Source organism: Oncorhynchus nerka, unplaced genomic scaffold, assembly GCF_034236695.1.
Source record: "Oncorhynchus nerka isolate Pitt River unplaced genomic scaffold, Oner_Uvic_2.0 unplaced_scaffold_1215, whole genome shotgun sequence".
Classification (NCBI taxonomy): domain Eukaryota; kingdom Metazoa; phylum Chordata; class Actinopteri; order Salmoniformes; family Salmonidae; genus Oncorhynchus; species Oncorhynchus nerka.
Window position 1 is genome coordinate 38,239 of NW_027040118.1, and position 27,122 is coordinate 65,360.

At 43.6% G+C, this 27,122-nt stretch overlaps 1 protein-coding gene across 1 annotated transcript in view; it reads right to left on the bottom strand.

Moving 5' to 3' along the window:
- The window catches only part of tbcd (tubulin folding cofactor D), a 93,037-nt gene that overhangs the window by 15,641 nt on the left and 50,274 nt on the right, over positions 1 to 27,122 (bottom strand). The window contains 12 exon segments of the mRNA XM_065015918.1: positions 233 to 351; positions 447 to 528; positions 3,186 to 3,262; positions 4,216 to 4,310; positions 4,568 to 4,590; positions 6,805 to 6,865; positions 7,300 to 7,417; positions 8,845 to 8,918; positions 9,676 to 9,756; positions 14,888 to 14,973; positions 19,324 to 19,353; positions 23,140 to 23,197. Coding sequence (XP_064871990.1) covers positions 233 to 351; positions 447 to 528; positions 3,186 to 3,262; positions 4,216 to 4,310; positions 4,568 to 4,590; positions 6,805 to 6,865; positions 7,300 to 7,417; positions 8,845 to 8,918; positions 9,676 to 9,756; positions 14,888 to 14,973; positions 19,324 to 19,353; positions 23,140 to 23,197 — 904 coding nt within the window.

Sequence of the window (27,122 nt, forward strand, 5' to 3'; positions counted from 1 at the left end):
TAGTGTAATTAACTAACAGGTGTTATTAACTAACAGGTGTTATTAACTAACAGGTGTAGTGTTATTAAATCAAATCAAATCAAATTTTATTTGTCACATACACATGGTTAGCAGATGTTAATGCGAGTGTAGCGAAATGCTAACAGGTGTAGTGTTATTAACTAACAGGTGTAGTGTTATTAACTAACAGGTGTTATTAACTAACAGGTGTAGTGTTATTAACTAACAGTACCTGGTGTAGTTTTCCATGGATCATGAACCTTGGTAGAGAACCCAGGGCCAGTGCACTGCCACATCGGGTCAATACCTCTGTACTCTTTAACCCTGCTATATACTGGGACACCAGGACCTCTACACAAAACACACACACACACGTGTTAGGTATGGCTAGTTTTTAATGAAGCCTCCTAATTGTGCTCCCCGGCCCCTGGTACAGTGCTACTCACCCTGCATCTGGGGGTCAGCCATGCCTGGCTGGGGCTGGTAGTACTGCTCACACAGAGCTGCCAGGGCTGACACCGCTGCCTCCTATAGGGGGGAGGACCACATTACACATTAACTATTATACAAAGTATTCAGACCCCTTGACTTTTTCCACATTTTGTTATGTTACAGCCTTACTCTAAAATGTATTAAATAAATAAAAATCCTCAGCAATCTAAACACAATACATCATACTGACAAAGCGAAAACAGGTTTTTTAGAAATGTTAGCAAATGTATATATATTTTTAACTTAAATGTCATATTTAAATAAGTATTCAGACCCTTTGCTATGAGACTTGACATTTTGCTCAGCTACATCCTGTTTCCATTGATCATCCTTGAGATGTTTAATTGGAGCCCACCGGTGGGAAATTCAATTGATTGGTCATCATCTGGAAAGGCACACACCTGTCTATATAAGGGCCCACAGTTGACAGTGCTTGTCAGAGCCAAAAACCAAGCCATGAGGTTGAAGGAATTCTCCATGGAGCTCCGAGACAGGATTGTGTCGAGCCACAAAAATCTAGCGAAGGGTACAAAAAAAAAACTGTGTAGCATTGAAGGTTCCCAAGAACAAAGTGGTCTCCATCATTCTTAAATAGGAGAAGTTTGGAACCCTCAAGACTCTTCCTAGAACTGAGCCATCGAGGGAGAAGGGCCTTGGTCAGGGAGGTGACCAAGAACCCGATGGTCACTCTGACAGAGCTCCAGAGTTCCTCTGTGGAGATGGGAGAACCTTCCAGAAGGACAACCATCTCTGCAGCACTCTATCAATCAGGCCTTTATGTTAGAGTGGCCAGATGGAAGCCGCTCCTTAGTGAAAGGCACATGACAGCCCACTTGGAATTTGCCAAAAGGCACCTAAAGACTCTCAAGACCATGAGAAACAAGATTCTCTGGTCTGATGAAACCAAGATTAAACTCTTTGGCCTGAATGCCAAGCATCACGTCTGGAGGAAACCTGGCACCATCCCTACGGTGAAGCATGGTGGTGGCAGCATCATGTTGTGGGGGTGTTTTCTAGCGACAGGGAGCGGGAGACTAGTCAGGATCGAGGCAAAGATGAACGGAGCAAAGTACAGAGAGACACTTGATGAAAACCTGCTCCAGAGCGCTCAGGACCTCAGACTGGGGTGAAGGTTCACCTTCCAACAGGACAACGACCCTAAACACACAGCCAAGACAATGCATGAGTGGCTTTGGGACAAGTCTCTGAATGTCCTTGAGTGGCCCAGCCAGAGCCCGGACTTGAACCTGATCGAACATCTCTGGAGAGACCTGAAAATAGCTGTGCAGCGACACTCCCCATCCAACCTGACAGAGCTTGAGAGGATCTGCAGAGCAGAATGGGAGAAACTCCCCAAATACAGGTGTGCCAGGCTTGTAGCGTCATACCCAAGAAGACTTGAGGCTGTAATCACTGCCAAAGGTGCTTCAACAAAGTACTGAGTAAAGTTTTTTATTTTTAATAAATTAGCACTGTACTTTGCTACTTTCCAAAGGACTGTACAATGTAAATCCCACAAAAAAGCTATTTCACAATATGGTTAGGGTTAACAGTTTGGGTTAGTGGTTAGGGTTAGAGGTTAGGTTTAACAGTTAGGGTTAGAGGTTAGGTTTAACAGTTAGGGTTAGAGGTTAGGTTTAACAGTTAGGGTTAGAGGTTAGGTTTAACAGTTAGGGTTAGAGGTTAGGTTTAACAGTTAGGGTTAGAGGTTAGGTTTAACAGTTATGGTTAGTGGTTAGGGTTAGTGGTTAGGTGTAACAGTTAGGGTTAGAGGTTAGGTTTAACAGTTAGGGTTAGTGGTTAAGGGTTAGTGGTTAAGGTTAGAGGTTAGGTTTAACAGTTAGGGTTAGTGGTTAGGGTTAGAGGTTAGGTTTAACAGTTAGGGTTAGAGGTTAGGTTTAACAGTTAGGGTTAGTGGTTAGGGTTAGAGGTTAGGTTTAACGGTTAGGGTTAGAGGTTAGGTTTAACAGTGGGTTAGAGGTTAGGTTTAACAGTTAGGGTTAGTGGTTAGGGTTAACAGTTAGGGTTAGTGGTTAGGGTTAAGGTAATGGTTAGGGGTTAGGTTTAACAGTTAGGGTTAAGGTAATGGTTAGGGTTAGTGGTTAGGGTAAAGGTAATGGTTAGGGTAATGGTTAGGGTTAAGGTAATGGTTAGGGTAATGGTTAGGGTTAAGGTAATGGTTAGGGTTAGTGGTTAGGGTTAAGGTAATGGTTAGGGGTTAGGGTTAAGGTAATGGTTAGGGGTTAGGGTTAAGGTAATGGTTAGGGTTAAGGTAATGGTTAGGGGTTAGGGTTAAGGTAATGGTTAGTGGTTAGGGTTAAGGTAATGGTTAGGGTTAGTGGTTAAGGTAATGGTTAGTGGTTAGGGTAATGGTTAGGGTTAAGGTAATGGTTAGGTTTAGTGGTTAGGGTTAAGGTAATGGTTAGGTTTAGTGGTTAGGGTTAAGGCAATGGTTAGGGGTTAGGGTTAAGGTAATGGTTAGGGTTAAGGTAATGGTTAGGGTTAAGGTAATGGTTAGGGTTAGTGGTTAGGGTTAAGGTAATGGTTAGTGGTTAGGGTTAAGGTAATGGTTAGTGGTTAGGGTTAAGGTAATGGTTAGGGGTTAGGGTTAAGGTAATGGTTAGGGGTTAGGGTTAAGGTAATGGTTAGGGTTAGTGGTTAGGGGAAAAGGGATGTAGAATGCTGTACTGTACCTTGATACCGTCCCTCGGTCCAGGTGAGATGAGGTGGAGGCTCTTCAAGGTGTCGTCTATCAGCCACTGCCAGCCAGCTGAAACAGACAGGGGTTACTCTGTTATGACGTGTCAGTGGTCTGAACAGTACAGACACTACCAGGGGTTTACTCTGTTATGACGGGTCAGTGGTCTGAACAGTACAGACACTACCAGGGGTTTACTCTGTTATGACGGGTCAGTGGTCTGAACAGTACAGACACTACCAGGGGTTTACTCTGTTATGACGGGTCAGTGGTCTGAACAGTACAGACACTACCAGGGGTTTACTCTGTTATGACGGGTCAGTGGTCTGAACAGTACAGACAGGGTTTACTCTGTTATGACGGGTCAGTGGTCTGAACAGTACAGACACTACCAGGGGTTTACTCTGTTATGACGGGTCAGTGGTCTGAACAGTACAGACACTACCAGGGGTTTACTCTGTTATGACGGGTCAGTGGTCTGAACAGTACAGACACTACCAGGGGTTTACTCTGTTATGACGGGTCAGTGGTCTGAACAGTACAGACACTACCAGGGGTTTACTCTGTTATGACGGGTCAGTGGTCTGAACAGTACAGACACTACTAGGGGTTTACTCTGTTATGACGGGTCAGTGGTCTGAACAGTACAGACACTACCAGGGGTTACTCTGTTATGACGGGTCAGTGGTCTGAACAGTACAGACACTACCAGGGGTTTACTCTGTTATGACGGGTCAGTGGTCTGAACAGTACAGACACTACCAGGGGTTTACTCTGTTATGACGGGTCAGTGGTCTCTCTGAAAACACATCAAATCAGACACTACCAGGGGTTTACTCTGTTATTCAGCTAAGGTCTGTCAGTACTGTCCCTCCTGGCTCTAACGGTGGGATGTGGTTTGTCCATTATTATCCCATCTCTGAAAACACATCAAATCCCCCAGGGGGATGAATGCGGCCTGTGGGTCATCTATTGGGGAACCCTGCTAGATGGAGTAATCATTCAGCTAAGGTCTGAAAACTCACTGATGACGGGGTCGTCCTTGAACGGCATCTTGGAGATGGACATGTTCTCAATGAGAGAACAGACTGCAGGCCTCATCAGCTCACCACCAAAACCCCTACACAGACAGGACACAGACAGGACACAGGCAGGACAGACAGGACACAGACAGGACACAGACAGGACACAGACAGGACACAGACAGGACACAGACACAGGCAGGACACAGATTGGTCTGAAACCTTAAAGAGGCATTCCATTTAAAAATAAATACATAAATAAATAAATAAATAAATAATCAATAATAATAATAATAATAATAATCTGAAACAGTCTAAAAAAGAATGAGTAAATGTGTAAAGTAACAGTGCTGACCTGTACTGCTTTCGGTCAAACAGCTGGAAGACAAAACAAACACAACAACATGTTTAGAGATGAACAGACTGGTGATTTACAACTTTAAAACACAACAACATGTTTAGAGATGAACAGACTGGTGATTTACAACTTTAAAACACAACAACATGTTTAGAGATGAACAGACTGGTGATTTACAACTTTAAAACACAACAACACAACAACATGTTTAGAGATGAACAGACTGGTGATTTACAACTTTAAAACACAACAACATGTTTAGAGATGAACAGACTGGTGATTTACAACTTTAAAACACAACAACATGTTTAGAGATGAACAGACTGGTGATTTACAACTTTAAAACACAACAACATGTACAACACATGTTAATGTTGTCTATGTTGGTACAACTGACTCACTGAGATAGGTACATGTCTAATGTTGTCTATGTTTAGAGATGACAACTGATTTACTCACACAACAACATGAGATAGGTACATGTTAATGTTGTCTATGTTGGTACAACTGACTCACTGAGATAGGTACATGCTAATGTTGTCTATGTTGGTACAACTGACTCACTGAGATAGGTACATGCTAATGTTGTCTATGTTGGTACAACTGACTCACTGAGATAGGTACATGTTAATGTTGTCTATGTTGGTACAACTGACTCACTGAGATAGGTACATGTTAATGTTGTCTATGTTGGTACAACTGACTCACTGAGATAGGTACATGTTAATGTTGTCTATGTTGGTACAACTGACTCAGGTGAATGGTCAACACTTGAGACAACATGTATGTGAGTGAAAAGACATTGAAGGAGAGAAAGAGAGAGAGACAGACGGGGGGGGGGTAGTGAGAGAGAGAGAGAGACAGACGGGGGTTAGTGAGAGACAGAGAGACAGACTGGGGGTAGTGAGAGACAGAGAGACAGACTGGGGGGGTAGTGAGAGACAGAGAGACAGACGGGGGGCAGAGAGACAGACTGGGGGGTGAGAGACAGAGAGACAGACTGGGGGGTAGTGAGAGAGACAGAGAGACAGAGACAGACATGGGGTAGTGAGAGAGAGAGAGACAGACATTGGGGAGACGAGGAGAGAGAGACAGACGGGGGTTAGTGAGAGAGAGAGAGACAGACGGGGGTTAGTGAGAGACAGAGACAGACGGGGGGTAGTGAGAGAGAGAGACAGACAGAGAGACAGAGGGGGGGGGTAGTGAGAGACAGAGAGACAGACGGGGGGGTAGTGAGAGAGAGAGAGACAGACGGGGGTTAGTGAGAGACAGAGAGACAGACGGGGGGTAGTGAGAGAGAGAGAGACAGACGGGGGGTAGTGAGAGAGAGAGAGACAGACGACGGGGTAGAGAGACGGGGGGTAGTGAGAGAGACAGACGGGGGGTAGTGAGAGACAGAGAGACAGACGGGGGGTAGTGAGAGAGAGAGACGAGAGATGGGGGTTAGTGAGAGACAGAGAGACAGACTGGGGGTAGTGAGAGAGAGAGAGACAGACGGGGGAGAGAGAGAGAGACAGACGGGGGGTAGTGAGAGAGAGAGAGAGAGAGAGACAGAGAGACAGACTGGGGGTAGTGAGAGAGAGAGACAGACGGGGGGTAGTGAGAGACAGAGAGACAGACGGGGGGTAGTGAGAGACAGAGAGACAGACGGGGGGTAGTGAGAGACAGAGAGACAGGAGAGATGAGAGAGACAGACGGGGGTTAGTGAGAGAGAGAGAGACAGACGGGGGTTAGTGAGAGACAGAGAGAGACAGACGGGGGTTAGTGAGAGAGAGAGACAGACAGGGGGTTAGTGAGAGACAGACAGAGAGAGACAGACGGGGGGTAGAGAGACAGAGAGAGACAGACGGGGGGTGAGAGAGAGAGAGACAGACGGGGGGGGTAGTGAGAGACAGACGGGGGGTAGTGAGAGACAGAGAGAGACAGACGGGGGGTAGTGAGAGACAGAGAGAGACAGACAGACGGGGGGTAGTGAGAGACAGGAGAGAGACAGACAGGGGGGGTAGTGAGAGACGGAGAGACACAGAGAGACAGACGGGGGGTAGTGAGAGACAGAGAGACAGACGGGGGGTAGTGAGAGACAGAGAGACAGACTGGGGGGAGAGACAGAGAGAGACAGAGAGAGAGAGACAGACGGGGGGTAGTGAGACAGAGAGAGAGAGAGAGACAGACGGGGGGGGTAGTGAGAGACAGAGAGAAAGAGAGAGAGAGTAACAAGCGAGAAGTGAACTAACCCTCTGGTGAATGCTCTTGAGTCCATCCACACAGTCTGAAGAGATGAGCTCTGTCACCGGTCTACAATCCAGTACAATACAATGTTACTGTCCACAGCGAACAACAGAAATGTTCAACACCCCCCAGACAGCACATATCTCACACACAGTCGGTTCTACAAGAGACATAGAGACGGTCAATGACTTTATAGGAGCCAAGGGCTTCAGTCAAATCAGGAAGTCAAGTCATGGGTCGATGTGCAAAACAGAGAAACCCACACACTGCTCTTTAATGAGCTCTACGTATGAGACCGATTCGTAAAGATTATTAAAGCTTATTAAAGAGCAGTGATACTATCGAGAGCAGTGGGTTTCCTTGTGTTTTATTCTCATGTTATTCAACTGTTACCAGGCACCTGCAGAAACAGAGCGCTCAGATGTGCGAGTGCCTTTTGAACAACGTTCATGTGGTTTTCCTATAAGTGATTGGCTGGTTGACAGGTGAGGTTGCAGTACCTGTTGTTCTGATTGGCCAGCTTGTAGAGGGCGTGGCTGATCTCGGCAGATGCCAGAATGGCGCCATGGCGACTGTGGAGATCAATGCCCAGCGCTATGGGCAGCAGCTGAGGCATAACTGAAAATACAACCATCAAAATATAAAACGTCATTTTAACTCAATTATTGTATGTGTCTTTTCATTCTTTGCAAGAACATCAACAGTCTGCACAGGTGTGTGTGTGGTTGATTTATTTGAATATACCCTGAATGATTTGTGGCCAGGCTGGTCTGCCTGTAATGACACAGCCTCCGGGTACACGTCTATGATATCGCCATAGTTTCAAATCTGGCCTATTGCCCTTTGACCTCTCTCTGTGTGTTCATTATAAACACATAAATCATTCAATAATAACAAGACAGGTGAAAAGACCCAGACACAACAACAGTGACTACAGATGAACACACCCAGTTCATTCCACAGTGTGTTACAGCAGGTAGGGAACAGTGACTACAGATGAACACACCCAGTTCATTCCACAGTGTGTTGCAGCAGGTAGGGAACAGTGACTACAGATGAACACACAGGTAGGGAACAGTGACTACAGATGAACAGTTCATTCCACAGTAAGACAATGTGTTAGGGAACAGTGACAGCAGATGAACACAGTTCATTCCAACAGTGACTAGGGATGAACAACACACCCAGTTCATTCCACAGTGTGTTACAGCAGGTAGGGAACAGTGACAAGATGTGTTCCACAGTGTTACAGCAGGTAGGGAACAGTGACTACAGATGAACACACCCAGTTCATTCCACAGTGTGTTACAGCAGGTAGGGAACAGTGACTACAGATGAACACACCCAGTTCATTCCACAGTGTGTTACAGCAGGTAGGGAACAGTGACTACAGATGAACACACCCAGTTCATTCCACAGTAAGACAATGTGTTGTGTTACAGCAGGTAGGGAACAGTGACTACAGATGAACACACCCAGTTCATTCCACAGTGTGTTACAGCAGGTAGGGAACAGTGACTACAGATGAACACACCCAGTTCATTCCACAGTAAGACAATGTGTTGTGTTAGAGCAGGTAGGGAACAGTGACTACAGATGAACACACCCAGTTCATTCCACAGTGTGTTACAGCAGGTAGGGAACAGTGACTACAGATGAACACACCCAGTTCATTCCACAGTAAGACAATGTGTTGTGTTACAGCAGGTAGGGAACAGTGACTACAGATGAACACACCCAGTCCATTCCACAGTGTGTTACAGCAGGTAGGGAACAGTGACTACAGATGAACACACCCAGTTCATTCCACAGTGTGTTACAGCAGGTAGGGAACAGTGACTACAGATGAACACACCCAGTTCATTCCACAGTGTGTTACAGCAGGTAGGGAACAGTGACTACAGATGAACACACCCAGTTCATTCCACAGTGTGTTACAGCAGGTAGGGAACAGTGACTACAGATGAACACACCCAGTTCATTCCACAGTAAGACATTGTGTTGTGTTAGAGCAGGTAGGGAACAGGACCAATGACATAGCTCACCTGTTGTGGCCATATAATCAGGTGCTTGAGGCGTCAGATTATGCAAAGCCTTTGTCGCTAGCTGTCGAATCACCCTGCAAAACAACAGATACACATGCAGAGGAGAATTCCACTTTCTCCATTACATACAATGGCTTCTACTCTAACAGGCTACACACAGTACCAACGCTTTAGTGGCAACAGGCTGGCATACGGACATCCCACTTGGGACAAACACAGAAGACAAATACTAACTTGAGGTGTGCTTGATTTAGCTTCTGGGACTATTCCATTGGTTTAGCTTCTGGGACTATTCCATTGGTTTAGCTTCTGGGCCTATTCCATTGGTTTAGCTTCTGGGCCTATTGCATTGGTTTAGCTTCTGGGCCTATTGCATTGGTTTAGCTTCTGGGACTATTGCATTGGTTTAGCTTCTGGGACTATTTCATTGGTTTAGCTTCTGGGACTATTTCATTGGTTTAGCTTCTGGGACTATTCCATTGGTTTAGCTTCTGGGACTATTCCATTGGTTTAGCTTCTGGGACTATTTAATTGGTTTAGCTTCTGGGACTATTTAATTGGTTTAGCTTCTGGGACTATTTAATTGGTTTAGCTTCTGGGACTATTCCATTGGTTTAGCTTCTGGGACTATTCCATTGGTTTAGCTTCTGGGACTATTCCATTGGTTTAGCTTCTGGGACTATTCCATTGGTTTAGCTTCTGGGACTATTCCATTGGTTTAGCTTCTGGGACTATTCCATTGGATCCATGGTAACGGGCAAACTAAATCAAGTGCGATATTTGAAAGTATTTGATCAAAAGGACATGGATGAGGACAGGAAAGGCCCTTACCCGTCCCAGTGGTTGATCTTCATGGCTACCAAGTGGTCGATCATGGGCCTGGTGTATTCTGGGAAACTGGCGATGTAAACACTGAAGAGAACAAGGCAAGAGGTTATTACTATTTTACTACTACAGGTAATGTTATAACTACTACTACTACTACAGGTAATGTTATAACTACTACTATTACAGGTAATGTTATACCAACTACTATTACAGGTAATGTTATAACTCCAGGTTATGTTATAACAACTACTACTACAGGTAATGTTATAACTACTACTACTACTACTACTACAGGTAATGTTATAACTACTACAGGTAATGTTATAACTACTACTACTACTACAGGTAATGTTACAACAACAACTACTACTACAGGTAATGTTATAATTACTACTACTACAGGTAATGTTAGAACTACTACTACTACAGGTAATGTTAGAACTACTACTACAGGTAATGTTACAACAACAACTACTAGTACAGGTTATGTTATAATTACTACTACTACAGGTAATGTTAGAACTACTATTACTACAGGTAATGTTAGAACTACTACTACAGGTAATGTTAGAACTACTACTACTACAGGTAATGTTAGAACTACTACTACTACAGGTAATGTTAGAACTACTATTACTACAGGTAATGTTAGAACTACTACTACTACAGGTAATGTTAGAACTACTACTACTACACAGGTAATGTTAGAACTACTACTACAGGTAATGTTACAACAACAACTACTAGTACAGGTTATGTTATAATTACTACTACTACAGGTAATGTTAGAACTACTACTACTACAGGTAATGTTACAACAACAACTACTAGTACAGGTTATGTTATAATTACTACTACTACAGGTAATGTTAGAACTACTACTACTACAGGTAATGTCAGAACTACTACTACTACTACAGGTAATGTTAGAACTACTACTACAGGTAATGTTAGAACTACTACTACTACAGGTAATGTTACAACAACAACTACTAGTACAGGTTATGTTATAATTACTACTACTACAAGTAATGTTAGAACTACTACTACTACTACAGGTAATGTTAGAACTACTACTACAGGTAATGTTAGAACTACTACTACTACAGGTAATGTTAGAACTACTACTACTACAGGTAATGTTACAACAACAACTACTAGTACAGGTTATGTTATAATTACTACTACTACAAGTAATGTTAGAACTACTACTACTACTACAGGTAATGTTAGAACTACTACTACAGGTAATGTTAGAACTACTACTACTACAGGTAATGTTAGAACTACTACAGGTAATGTTAGAACTACTACTACTACTACTACAGGTAATGTTAGAACTACTACTACTACTACTACAGGTAATGTTAGAACTACTACTACTACTACAGGTAATGTTAGAACTACTACTACTACTACAGGTAATGTTAGAACTACTACTACTACTACTACTACTACAGGTAATGTTAGAACTACTACTACTACAGGTAATGTTAGAACTACTACTACAGGTAATGTTAGAACTACTACTACTACAGGTAATGTTAGAACTACTACAGGTAATGTATTAACAGGGTGAACAACGGTCGGCTTGTGGGGAAAAATCAAAATAAAAGAGGCATTTGAGACTAGTATTGGTGCGACAACATAAATGGGTTTTACACAACAGTTTATTAGCTAACTAACTACAGTACCGGACCCAGCTAACTAACTACAGTACCGGACCCAGCTAACTAACTACAGTACAGAACCCAGCTAACTAACTACAGTACCGGACCCAGCTAACTAACTACAGTACCGTACCCAGCTAACTAACTAACTACAGTACCGTACCCAGCTAACTAACTAACTACAGTACCGTACCCAGCTAACTAACTACAGTACCGTACCCAGCTAACTAACTAACTACAGTACCGTACCCAGCTAACTAACTAACTACAGTACCGTACCCAGCTAACTAACTAACTACAGTACCGGACCCAGCTAACTAACTAACTACAGTACTAACTAACTAACTACTACACCCAGCTAACTAACTAACTACAGTACCGGACCCAGCTAACTAACTAACTACAGTACCGGACCCAGCTAACTAACTAACTACAGTACCGGACCCAGCTAACTAACTAACTACAGTACCGGACCCAGCTAACTAGCTAACTACAGTACCGGACACAACTAACTAACTACAGTACCGGACCCAGCTAACTAACTACAGTACCGGACCCAGCTAACTAACTACAGTACCGGACCCAGCTAACTAACTACAGAACCGGACCCAGCTAACTAACTAACTACAGTACCGGACCCAGCTAACTAACTACAGAACCGGACACAGCTAACTAACTAACTACAGTACCGGACCCAGCTAACTAACTAACTACAGTACCGGACCCAGCTAACTAACTAACTACAGTACCGGACCCAGCTAACTAACTAACTACAGTACCGGACCCAGCTAACTAACTAACTACAGTACCGGACCCAGCTAACTAACTAACTACAGTACCGGACCCAGCTAACTAACTAACTACAGTACCGGACCCAGCTAACTAACTAACTACAGTACCGGACCCAGCTAACTAACTAACTACAGTACCGGACCCAGCTAACTAACTAACTACAGTACCGGACCCAGCTAACTAACTAACTACAGAACCGGACCCAGCTAACTAACTAACTACAGTACCGGACCCAGCTAACTAACTACAGAACCGGACCCAGCTAACTAACTAACTACAGTACCGGACCCAACTAACTAACTAACTACAGTACCGGACCCAGCTAACTAACTAACTACAGTACTGGACCCAGCTAACTAACTACAGTACTGGACCCAGCTATTTGAAGACTCCTTTTTCAACAACATTCAGCGTCAGCCTACAGAACATATTGTTTACTTCCTCAACAACATTCAGCGTCAGCCTACAGAACATATTGTCAGAGTGTTTACTTCCTCAACAACATTCAGCGTCAGCCTACAGAACATATTGTCAGAGTGTTTACTTCCTCAACAACATTCAGCGTCAGCCTACAGAACATATTGTCAGAGTGTTTACTTCCTCAACAACATTCAGCGTCAGCCTACAGAACATATTGTCAGATTGTTTACTTCCTCAACAACATTCAGCGTCAGCCTACAGAACATATTGTCAGAGTGTTTACTTCCTCAACAACATCTTGGGCCTCAACAGTAATCTGGTTCTGCAGTCAGAAGTGTAGTGGGTCTCCCCCGGGGCTGCATTCTTTAACAGGTTTTACTCTGTGATGTGGGAGGAATGTTTCCTCTGACAGTCTAGGTGGCGGTAGAGACGTCACTCATAGGATTATGATGGTGACAGTCACATTCTACAGAGAGGCAGGGCTGAGTCTGAAATGACATTCTAGTGCACTACGTTAAACAAGGGTTGGTAGAGAATAGGGCACCTATGGGGACAGTCACATTCTACAGAGAGGCAGGGCTGAGTCTGAAATGACATTCTAGTGCACTACGTTAAACAAGGGTTGGTAGAGAATAGGGCACCTATGGGGACAGTCACATTCTACAGAGAGGCAGGGCTGAGTCTGAAATGACATTCTAGTGCACTACGTTAAACAAGGGTTGGTAGAGAATAGGGCACCTATGGGGACAGTCACATTCTACAGAGAGGCAGGGCTGAGTCTGAAATGACATTCTAGTGCACTACGTTAAACAAGGGTTGGTAGAGAATAGGATGCCATTTCAGAAGCAGTCAGTGACACAGCCTCAGGGCACCTATGGGGACAGTCACATTCTACAGAGAGGCAGGGCGTTGACAACTCAGTGACACAGCCTCAGGGCACCAATGCGGACAGGCACATTCTACAGAGAGGCAGGGCTTTGACAACTCAGTGACACAGCCTCAGGGCACCAATGGGGACAGTCACATTCTACAGAGAGGCAGGGCGTTGACAGCTCAGATATCCGAGACGTCAGCGATACATTGAGAAGAGAAAACATCCCTGGTTCAACATAAAGGACATGTCCTATGCACACTCCTTCACAAAACAATACTTCTACACTATAAGTGGCAGGCTCCATTTGACTAAGACCAGATGGTACAGCTATGTTCTGTGGTTCTGGGTAGTATAACATAGACTCCTACCACCAGGTAGACTCCTACCACCAGGTAGACTCCTACCACCAGGTAGACTCCTACCCACCAGGTAGACTCCTACCACCAGGTAGACTCCTACCACCAGGTAGACTCCTACCACCAGGTAGACTCCCCTCACACACAGGGAAATGGTTTCTAAAGACAGAACCCTCTGTGTAGACTCCTACCACCAGGTAGACTCCCCTCACACACAGGGAAATGGTTTCTAAAGACACAAACCTCTGTGTAGACTCCTACCACCAGGTAGACTCCCCTCACACACAGGGAAATGGTTTCTAAAGACACAACCCTCTGTGTAGACTCCTACCACCAGGTAGACTCCCCTCACACACAGGGAAATGGTTTCTAAAGACACAAACCTCTGTGTAAAAGGCCGAAATGTGTACACGTAACCACAGCAGTGTTCTACAATATTGGACTGTTGACCTTTTTCGAATTCTGTCGTGCAGCTCAAGCAATTTCTCCAACTGTCAACACATTCAAAATGAATAGAGGACGTGTAACGCAGAGGGGTTGGTTGGGAATTGTGGGGAGGTGCGCGTTCGGGCTGTGTACCCCCCGCGGATGGTGGTCTCAGATCCACGTAATATATTCCATATTGTGGATTAATAGAGAAGACATAAAAACTATTAAATAAAATATGGAACCAATGAGTAACCAAAATAAGTGAAGAATCTCATATACAATATATTTTGATTTATTTAACAAAGTAGCCACCCTTTGCCTTAATGACAGCTTTGCACACTCTTGGCACACCCTGGAATGAGTGGGTGTGTCCAAACTTTTGAATGGTACCGTATATTTGCTCAAAAAGGCGTCTCCACCACTATTTACATTTACATTACATTTACTATTTCTCGCATAATAAATTTTACAGACACAAAAAGATCCCAATATTTCAAACAAACAAATTGTCTATCGACAATTATGAAAATGTCCCCACATTCCCAGTAGTGACTTTTTTTCAAGCGTCAGGTAATTCATCCTGGTTAATATACTGTGTCTCGTTATTAAGGAGGTCCATTTTGGCTCAAGAGCTCCCCTAGAGGTCAAACCTCTGTAGAGTATCTTTAACTCACCTGATGGACAGGTAACAGTTGTTCAGGTTCCCAACAGCAAAGTAGTCAGCTGCTACTACGATGTCGATACCGTAGGGGAACGTGCCCTGGAGACAGAGAGGCAAAGGATCACGTCGTTGGTTTTACTTTATGTACCAAGAGAACAGTGGTTTCAGTGTGACTGACTGGGTCCCAACACAGGTCTCCTGTTAGCCCGCTGAGCTAAAGCCTATGCATTAGACCAGGGAGCTAACACAAATCTCCAGGTCTCAGGCATGGTTACCACAACACCTCTGTGTCCATCAGTAAACCAACGAGGCTGATTCCCTGACCTGTCAATGTTTTTTAATTTTTTATTTCACCTTTATCTAACCAGGTAGGCTAGTTGAGAACACCTTTATTTAACCAGGTAGGCTAGTTGAGAACACCTTTATTTAACCAGGTAGGCTAGTTGAGAACACCTTTATTTAACCAGGTAGGCTAGGTGAGAACACCTTTATTTAACCAGGTAGGCTAGGTGAGAACACCTTTATTTAACCAGGTAGGCTAGGTGAGAACACCTTTATTTAACCAGGTAGGCTAGTTGAGAACAAGTTCTCATTTACAACTGCGACCTGGCCAAGATAAAGCATAGCAGTGTGAACAGACAACACAGAGTTACACATGGAATAAACAATAAACAAGTCAAATAACATAGTAGAAAAAATTAAGTCTATATACAGTGTGTGCAAAAGGCATGAGGAGGTAGGCAATAAATAGGCAATAGGAGCGAATAATTACAATTTATCAGATTAACACTGGAGTGATAAATGACCAGATGAACATGTGCAGGTAGAGATACTGGTGTTTTTAATTTGCTGTTTTATACTCTTGTGAATTCAATGGTTTTTACTAGATTACTTGCAGTTTTTCATGTTGTCTGTCTGTAATTTTGTTGTAATGACTTGGTGCTGCCTATCTTGGCCAGGGCGCTCTTGAAAAAGAGATTTTAATCTCAATGAGCCCTTCCTGGTTAAATAAAGGTTAAATAATTTTTTTTTTTAAATGAGTCACAATGAATGATATGAACAGTTGAATAATATGAACATTTAAAATAATATGAAATGGTAATTACATTTCGATAACTAGTCCCTAGATCTGATGCCAAGCTTGGCAAGTGCTGGCTGCACACAAAGCATATTAATCTATGCCTGTGGCCAAGTCAGTGTTGACATTTCTTGATCAGCACAGAATTTAGTTTTCTGCCAGTTGTTGATCAGTTTAAAGGACTTTAGTGACAGTCAGGGCAGGTTACCGTAACAACTGGATGGTAGGTGATCATTACAGACAGTTGTTGATCTGTTAAAGGACTTTAGTGACAGTCAGTAACACCTGGATGGTAGGTGATCATTACAGACAGTTGTTGATCAGTTTAAAGGACTTTAGTGACAGTCAGTTACACCTGGATGGTAGGTGATCATTACAGACAGTTGTTGATCAGTTTAAAGGACTTTAGTGACAGTCAGGGCAGGTTACCGTAACAACTGGATGGTAGGTGATCATTACAGACAGTTGTTGATCAGTTTAAAGGACTTTAGGTGGATGGTAGGTGATCATTACAGACAGTTGTTGATCTGTTAAAGGACTTTAGTGACAGTCAGTTACACCTGGATGGTAGGTGATCATTACAGACAGTTGTTAATCAGTTTAAAGGACTTTAGTGACAGTCAGTAACACCTGGATGGTAGGTGATCATTACAGACAGTTGTTGATCTGTTAAAGGACTTTAGTGACAGTCAGTAACACCTGGATGGTAGGTGATCATTACAGACAGTTGTTGATCTGTTTAAAGGACTTTAGTGACAGTCAGTTACACCTGGATGGTAGGTGATCATTACAGACAGTTGTTGATCTGTTTAAAGGACTTTAGTGACAGTCAGTTACACCTGGATGGTAGGTGATCATTACAGACAGTTGTTGATCAGTTTAAAGGACTTTAGTGGACTTTAGTGACAGTCAGTAACACCTGGATGGTAGGTGATCATTACAGACAGTTGTTGATCTGTTTAAAGGACTTTAGTGACCGTCAGTAACAACTGGATGGTAGGTGATCATTACAGACAGTTGTTGATCTGTTTAAAGGACTTTAGTGACAGTCAGGTGAGGTGATCATTACAGACAGTTGTTGATCAGTTTAAAGGACTTTAGTGACAGTCAGTAACACCTGGATGGTAGGTGATCATTACAGACAGTTGTTGATCAGTTTAAAGGACTTTAGTGACAGTCAGTAACACCTGGATGGTAGGTGATCATTACAGACAGTTGTTGATCTGTTAAAGGACTTTAGTGACAGTCAGTAACACCTGGATGGTAGGTGATCATTACAGACAGTTGTTAATCTGTTTAAAGGACTTTAGTGACAGTCAGTAACACCTGGATGGTAGGTGATCATTACAGACAGTTGTTGATCAGTTTAAAGGACTTTAGTGACAGTCAGTAACAGGGATGGTAGGTGATCATTACAGACAGTTGTTGATCAGTTTAAAGGACTTTAGATCAGTAACACCTGGATGGTAGGTGATCATTACAGACAGTTGTTGATCAGTTTAAAGGACTTTAGTGACAGTCAGTAACACCTGGATGGTAGGTGATCATTACAGACAGTTGTTGATCAGTTTAAAGGACTTTAGTGACAGTCAGTAACACCTGGATGGTAGGTGATCATTACAGACAGTTGTTGATCAGTTTAAAGGACTTTAGTGACAGTCAGTAACACCTGGATGGTAGGTGATCATTACAGACAGTTGTTGATCAGTTTAAAGGACTTTAGTGACAGTCAGTAACACCTGGATGGTAGGTGATCATTACAGACAGTTGTTGATCAGTTTAAAGGACTTTAGTGACAGTCAGTAACACCTGGATGGTAGGTGATCATTACAGACAGTTGTTGATCAGTTTAAAGGACTTTAGTGACAGTCAGTAACACCTGGATGGTAGGTGATCATTACAGACAGTTGTTGATCAGTTTAAAGGACTTTAGTGACAGTCAGTAACACCTGGATGGTAGGTGATCATTACAGACAGTTGTTGATCAGTTTAAAGGACTTTAGTGACAGTCAGTTACACCTGGATGGTAGGTGATCATTACAGACAGTTGTTGATCAGTTTAAAGGACTTTAGTGACAGTCAGTAACACCTGGATGGTAGGTGATCATTACAGACAGTTGTTGATCAGTTTAAAGGACTTTAGTGACAGTCAGTAACACCTGGATGGTAGGTGATCATTACAGACAGTTGTTGATCAGTTTAAAGGACTTTAGTGACAGTCAGTTACACCTGGATGGTAGGTGATCATTACAGACAGTTGTTGATCAGTTTAAAGGACTTTAGTGACAGTCAGTTACACCTGGATGGTAGGTGATCATTACAGACAGTTGTTGATCAGTTTAAAGGACTTTAGTGACAGTCAGGGCAGGTTATCAGTTTAAAGGACTTTAGTGACACAACTGGATGGTAGGTGATCATTACAGACAGTTGTTGATCAGTTTAAAGGACTTTAGTGACAGTCAGTAACACCTGGATGGTAGGTGATCATTACAGACAGTTGTTGATCAGTTTAAAGGACTTTAGTGACAGTCAGTTACACCTGGATGGTAGGTGATCATTACAGACAGTTGTTGATCAGTTTAAAGGACTTTAGTGACAGTCAGGGCAGGTTACCGTAACAACTGGATGGTAGGTGATCATTACAGACAGTTGTTGATCAGTTTAAAGGACTTTAGTGAGTCAGTAACACCTGGATGGTAGGTGATCATTACAGACAGTTGTTGATCAGTTTAAAGGACTTTAGTGACAGTCAGTTACACCTGGATGGTAGGTGATCATTACAGACAGTTGTTGATCAGTTTAAAGGACTTTAGTGACAGTCAGTAACAACTGGATGGTAGGTGATCATTACAGACAGTTGTTGATCTGTTAAAGGACTTTAGTGACAGTCAGGGCAGGTTACCGTAACACCTGGATGGTAGGTGATCATTACAGACAGTTGTTGATCAGTTTAAAGGACTTTAGTGACAGTCAGTAACACCTGGATGGTAGGTGATCATTACAGACAGTTGTTGATCAGTTTAAAGGACTTTAGTGACAGTCAGTTACACCTGGATGGTAGGTGATCATTACAGACAGTTGTTGATCAGTTTAAAGGACTTTAGTGACAGTCAGTAACAACTGGATGGTAGGTGATCATTACAGACAGTTGTTGATCTGTTAAAGGACTTTAGTGACAGTCAGTAACACCTGGATGGTAGGTGATCATTACAGACAGTTGTTAATCTGTTAAAGGACTTTAGTGACAGTCAGGGCAGGTTACTGTAACACCTGGATGGTAGGTGATCATTACAACTCAAATGCACTGTGTATCATAGCATTAGTCATGTAATAACTAATAACCTATGGTTTTGGTAACTGGGTTCACAAACCTGTCTTCCCACATTCTCCTGGAAGGCAGCCTGGGACAGGAAGAGAAGAATACACAGTTTAGAAGTTAAATAATAGTAGTCAGATCTGATATAAATGACAGGGTCTAAGAGACAGTAGTTAGATAATAGACAGTAGTCAGATCTGATATAAATGACAGGGTCTAAGAGACAGTAGTTAGATAATAGTAGTCAGATCTGATGTAAATGACAGGGTCTAAGAGACAGTAGATAATAGTAGTCAGATCTGATATAAATGACAGGGTCTAAGAGACAGTAGTTAGATAATAGTAGTGAGATCTGATATAAATGACAGGGTCTAAGAGACAGTAGTTAGATAATAGTAGTCAGATCTGATGTAAATGACAGGGTCTAAGAGACAGTAGTTAGATAATAGACAGTAGTCAGATCTGATATAAATGACAGGGTCTAAGAGACAGTAGTTAGATAATAGTAGTCAGATCTGATATAAATGACAGGGTCTAAGAGACAGTAGTTAGATAATAGTAGTCAGATCTGATATAAATGACAGGGTCTAAGAGACAGTAGTTAGATAATAGTAGTCAGATCTGATATAAATGACAGGGACTAAGAGACAGTAGTTAGATAATAGTAGTCAGATCTGATATAAATGACAGGGACTAAGAGACAGTAGTTAAATAATAGTAGTCAGATCTGATATAAATGACAGGGACTAAGAGACAGTAGTTAGATAATAGTAGTCAGATCTGATATAAATGACAGGGACTAAGAGGCAGTAGTTAAATAATAGTTGTCAGATCTGATATAAATGACAGGGACTAAGAGACAGTAGTTAGATAATAGTAGTCAGATCTGATATAAATGACAGGGTCTAAGAGACAGTAGTTAAATAATAGTAGTCAGATCTGATATAAATGACAGGGACTAAGAGACAGTAGTTAGATAATAGTAGTCAGATCTGATATAAATGACAGGGTCTAAGAGACAGTAGATAATAGTAGTCAGATCTGATATAAATGACAGGGACTAAGAGACAGTAGTTAGATAATAGTAGTCAGATCTGATATAAATGACAGGGACTAAGAGACAGTAGTTAAATAATAGTAGTCAGATCTGATGTAAATGACAGGGACTAAGAGACAGTAGTTAGATAATAGTCAGTAGTCAGATCTGATATAAATGACAGGGACTAAGAGACAGTAGTTAAATAATAGTAGTCAGATCTGATGTAAATGACAGGGACTAAGAGACAGTAGTTAGATAATAGTCAGTAGTCAGATCTGATATAAATGACAGGGACTAAGAGACAGTAGTTAGATAATAGTAGTGAGATCTGATATAAATGACAGGGACTAAGAGACAGTAGATAAACAGATAGTAGTCAGATCTGATATAAATGACAGGACTAAGAGACAGTAGTTAGATAATAGTAGTGAGATCTGATATAAATGACAGGGACTAAGAGACAGTAGTTAGATAATAGACAGTAGTGAGATCTGATATAAATGACAGGGACTAAGAGACAGTAGTTAGATAATAGTAGTCAGATCTGATATAAATGACAGGGACTAAGAGACAGTAGTTAGATAATAGTAGTCAGATCTGATATAAATGACAGGGACTAAGAGACAGTAGTTAGATAATAGACAGTAGTGAGATCTGATATAAATGACAGGGACTAAGAGACAGTAGTTAGATAATAGTAGTCAGATCTGATATAAACGACAGGGACTAAGAGACAGTAGTTAGATAATAGTCAGTAGTCAGATCTGATATAAATGACAGGGACTAAGAGACAGTAGTTAGATAATAGTAGTCAGATCTGATATAAATGACAGGGTCTAAGAGACAGTAGTTAGATAATAGTAGTCAGATCTGATATAAATGACAGGGTCTAAGAGACAGTAGTTAGATAATAGTAGTCAGATCTGATATAAATGACAGGGTCTAAGAGACAGTAGTTAGATAATAGTAGTGAGATCTGATATAAATGACAGGGACTAAGAGACAGTAGTTAGATAATAGTAGTCAGATCTGATATAAATGACAGGGTCTAAGAGACAGTAGTTAGATAATAGTAGTCAGATCTGATATAAATGACAGGGACTAAGAGACAGTAGTTAGATAATAGACAGTAGTCAGATCTGATATAAATGACAGGGACTAAGAGACAGTAGTTAGATAATAGTAGTCAGATCTGATATAAATGACAGGGACTAAGAGACAGTAGTTAGATAATAGTAGTGAGATCTGATATAAATGAAATGGGACTAAGAGACAGTTAATACTGGTAGTCAGATCTGATATAAAGAGAGAGAGACTAACGGAGAGAGACAGAGTGAGACTGAAACAGAGAGAGAAAGAACCTTAATACATGGTTTGAGAGAGTACTGAGAACAGACAGAGAGAGAATCAGAGAGGACTGAAACAGAGAGAGACTGAAACAGAGAGAGACAGAAGAGACATGTGTGACACTAAAGGAGAAGACAGAGAGAGGACTGAAACAGGAGAGAGACAGAGAGAGACTGAAACAGAGAGAGACAGAGAGAGACTGAAACAGAGAGAGACAGAGAGAGGCTGAAACAGAGAGAGGCTGAAACAGAGAGAGGCTGAAACAGAGAGAGGCTGAGACAGAGAGAGGCTGAGACAGAGAGAGGCTGAGACAGAGAGAGGCTGAGACAGAGAGAGGCTGAGACAGAGAGAGACTGAAACGGAGAGAGACTGAAACGGAGAGAGACAGAAACAGAGAGAGACAAATAGAGAGAGACAGAAACAGAGAGAGACAAACAGAGAGAGACAGAGAGAGACAAACAGAGAGACAAACAGAGAGAGACAAACTGAAACGGAGAGAGACAGAAACGGAGAGAGAGAGAGAGACTGAAACAGAGAGAGACTGAAACGGAGAGAGACTGAAACGGAGAGAGACAGAGAGAGACTGAAACAGAGAGAGACTGAAACAGAGAGAGGCTGAAACAGAGAGACTGAAACAGAGAGAGACTGAAACGGAGAGAGACTGAAACGGAGAGAGACTGAAACGGAGAGAGACAGAGAGAGACTGAAACAGAGAGAGGCTGAAACAGAGAGAGACAGAGAGAGACTGAAACAGAGAGAGGCTGAAACAGAGAGGCTGAAACAGAGAGAGAGACTGAAACAGAGAGAGAGAGACTGAAACGGAGAGAGAGACTGAAACAGAGAGAGAGACAAACAGAGAGAGAGACAAACAGAGAGAGAGACAAACAGAGAGAGAGACAAACAGAGAGAGAGAGAGACTGAAACAGAGAGAGAGAGAGACCGAAACAGAGAGAGAGAGAGACCGAAACAGAGAGAGAGAGACCGAAACAGAGAGAGAGACTGAAACAGAGAGAGAGAGACTGAAACAGAGAGAGAGAGACTGAAACAGAGAGAGAGACTGAAACAGAGAGAGACAGACAAACAGAGAGACAGACAAACAGAGAGAGACAGACAAACAGAGAGAGACAGACAAACAGAGAGAGACAGACAAACAGAGAGAGACAGACTGAAACAGAGAGAGAAGAGAGACTGAAACAGAGAGAGAAGAGAGACTGAAACAGAGAGAGGAGAGAGACTGAAACAGAGAGAGGAGAGACAGACTGAAACAGAGAGAGAGAGAGAAACAGAGAGAGAGAGAGACAAACAGAGACAGAGAGAGACTGAAACAGAGACAGAGAGAGACTGAAACAGAGAGAGACTGAAACAGAGAGAGACAGAGAGAGACTGAAACAGAGAGAGACAGAGAGAGACTGAAACAGAGAGAGACAGAGAGAGACAGAGAGAGACAGACAGAGACAGAGAGAGACAGACAGAGTGGTCACTCACTGATGCAGCTCTACGACAGTTGACGTTTCGGTCGAACACAGCAGTGATCACCAGAGCACTGAAAAAAGAGAGAGAAAGAGAGAGAGAGAGAGAGACAGAGACGGAGAGAAGAGAGACGGAGAGAGAGAGAGAGACAGAGAGAGGGACACAAATAGATGGACAGATAAACACACTGATACACAGGCAGGCAGGTGAATGTATGTATTACCTTTATGCCTTTGTATTGGGTGTTGGCTTCACAGTCATTGCTATGATCAGACATGAACCCTTGAACAAAACAGATCACCAAAGTTTGACCTTGTGGTTGTTGATAAAAGTATGAACTAATAAACTACCACTCAAGTAAAGTGTTAGCCAGTTTCTTGGTCGACCTACTGGAGAAAAACAACCTAATCTGGGCTGAGAACCAAAATTCAACAAGTTGACTTTGTGCCAACAACAACAACCTGAAGGAATGTATGATTAGATATGACTCCGGGGCCCCCCCTGCAGTCGCCGACTCCGGGGCCCCTCGACTCCGGGGACCCTAACCTGACTAACTCTGTTCTCTGTCCCTGACACTAACCTGACTAACTCCTCTCTCTGTCCCTGGACCCTAACCCTAACCTGACTAACTCTGTTCTCTCTGTCCCTGGACCCTAACCTGACTAACTCTGTTCTCTCTGTCCCTGGACCCTAACCTGACTAACTCTGTTCTCTCTGTCCCTGGACCCTAACCTGACTAACTCTGTTCTCTGTCCCTGGACCCTAACCCTAACCTGACTAACTCTGTTCTCTCTGTCCCTGGACCCTAACCCTGACTAACTCTGTTCTCTGTCCCTGGACCCTAACCCTGACTAACCACTGGTTTCAGTGAGGCAACAGTCCATGTGGACTAGAGGACGGAAAGAAAGAACGAGAGAGTCTCATCTGAGGAGGAGAGTTCCCCTGGGGACATCCTGCACCTTATTTCCTGTGTGAGTTCCAGTGTTTAATAGTGACCAAGCTCAATGTCTGTGTGCGTACCCCCCTGTGTGTGTGTGTGTGTGTGTGTGTGTATGTGTGAATGTATGCCACACTAAAGTAGAGTAAAAATGTCAAGAGGCTTTTATGAATCTGAAGCAGGACTGAGCTTGCCTGAGCCCCGGTACCAAACAGCCACCGAAACCAACCACGCCAGGCGAAACTTGGCAAGGCTGGCTGCAGGGAGCGGGAGGCTGGTGTGTGTGTGTGTGTGGGGGTTAAAACTGACACTGCAGAGGCACAGGGTCCCACAGGCCCAGACATGTCCATGGAGGGAGGGAGGGAGGGGCAGGGCGCGTAAATGAACGTCAACTTCTCTGCAGACACAGGCAGGACAGGTGTGGAGTCATGCACAGCTAAGAGGTACACCTGAGACCTGAACCTGCACACACCTGAGACCTGAACCTGCACACAGAGACACCCGAGACCTGCACACACACACACAGAGAGACACCTGAGACCTGAACCTGCACACACACACAGAGACACCTGAGACCTGAACCTGCACACACACACAGAGACACCTGAGACCTGAACCTGCACACACACACAGAGACACCTGAGACCTGAACCTGCACACACACACAGAGACACCTGAGACCTGAACCTGCACACACACACAGAGACACCTGAGACCTGAACCTGCACACACACACAGAGACACCTGACTGACAAGCAAGTCCCTCCACTCATCACTTCCTCCTCTCATCACCCTCTCCTCAGCATGGCAAGAAACAACCCACTCATCACTTCCTCCTCTCATCACCCTCTCCTCAGCATGGCAAGAAACAACCCACTCATCACTTCCTCCTCTCATCACCCTCTCTTCAGCATGGCAAGAAACAACCCACTCATCACTTCCTCCTCTCATCACCCTCTCTTCAGCATGGCAAGAAACAACCCACTCATCACTTCCTCCTCCCATCACTTCCTCCTCTCAGCATGGCAAGAAACAACCCACTCATCACTTCCTCCTCTCATCACCCTCTCCTCAGCATGGCAAGAAACAACCCACTCATCACTTCCTCCTCTCATCACCCTCTCCTCAGCATGGCAAGAAACAACCCACTCATCACTTCCTCCTCTCATCACCCTCTCCTCAGCATGGCAAGAAACAACCCACTCATCCACAGTAACATGAACACAACACCTCCAGTCACCTTAAGGAGCGTCTGCCTGCCTGTCTGTGAAATGCATTAAGCCCGGACAGTGCTCCAAACCAAACCAGTTAGACACGTCGTATGGCTTAACAGCCAGAGGGAGATGGTTTCAACATGCTGAGGTGTAGATGAGGAGCAGGCAGAGATAGAGGCTTGTAGTCGACACGTTGAGGTGTGGATGAGGAGAGGCAGAGATAGAGGCTTGTAGTCGACACGTTGAGGTGTGGATGAGGAGAGGCAGAGATAGAGGCTTGTAGTCGACACGTTGAGGTGTGGATGAGGAGAGGCAGAGATAGAGGCTTGTAGTCGACACGTTGAGGTGTGGATGAGGAGAGGCAGAGATAGAGGCTTGTAGTCGACACGTTGAGGTGTGGATGAGGAGAGGCAGAGATAGAGGCTTGTTACTAACAACGACCCCAGTACATACAATGGCTGTTGTTGTTACTGGGAACTACGACCCCAGTACATACGATACTGTTGTTACTGGGGACTACGACCCCAGTACATACGATACTGTTGTTACTGGGGACTACGACCCCAGTACATACGATACTGTTGTTACTGGGGACTACGATAACGACCCCAGTACATACGATACCGTTGTTACTGGGGACTACGATAACGACCCCAGTACATACGATGCCGTTGTTACTGGGGAGTATGATAACGACCCCAGTACATACGATACTGTTGTTACTGGGAACTACGACCCCAGTACATACGATACTGTTGTTACTGGGAACTACATCCCCAGTACATACGATACTGTTGTTACTGGGAACTACGACCCCAGTACATATGATACCGTTGTTACTGGGAACTACGGTAACGCTTATTTCCCAAAACCCCAGGGGTACATATGATACCGTTGTTACTGGGAACTACGATAAAACGACCCCAGTACACTGGGAAAACACCAGATACCGTTGTTATCTTATTTCCCAAAAGTTATAACTGGTTACTGGGAACTACGCTTATTTCCCAAAACACAGGGGTCCACCAGGGGTCGTTTATAAAACGGTGTGTACGCTTATTTCCCAAAACACCAGTGCGCCAGTTTTCACGCAAAAGTTGGCATTTATAAAAAGTGTTTATCCTCCTTTAAACTTTGGACCGTGCGTACACACTGTTTTGTAGTGGGTGAAGTATCGCATAGCAAGAAGGCAGTAGTAGCCTAGTAGCCTAGTGGCCTAGTGGCTAGTAGCCTAGTGGCCTAGTGGCCTAGTGGCCTAGTAGCCTAGTGGCCTAGTGGCCTAGTAGCCTAGTGGCCTAGTGGCCTAGTAGCCTAGTAGCCTTGTAGCCTAGTGGCCTAGTAGCCTAGTGGCCTAGTGGCCTGATTGGCTAGTAGCCTAAACACTAGTGGCCTCAGTGGCCTAAAGCCTAGTAGCCTAGTGGCTAAAAGCCTAGTAGCCTAGTAGGCTAGTGGCCTAGTAGGCTAGTGGCCTAGTAGCCTTGTAGCCTAGTAGCCTTGTGTAGATGGGGACATGAGACAACTTATTCACAGAGACAAAAATCAACATTTATAAAAATGTGTGCAACCTAAAACAATTGCATCCTAAAACAATGCTTATTTCCCCCCAAAACACCAGGGGTCCTCATTTGAAACAGGCAGCTACACTGAGTGTACAAAACATTAAGAACACCTTCCTAATATTGAGTTGCACCCCCTTTCGCCCTCAGAACAGCCTCAATTCGTCAGGCCACGGACTCTACAAGGTGTCGATTTCCCAAAACACCAGCGTTCCACAGGGATGCTGACTCCCATGTTGACTCCAATGCTTCCCACAGTTGTGTCCAGTTGGCTGGATGTCCTTTGGGTGG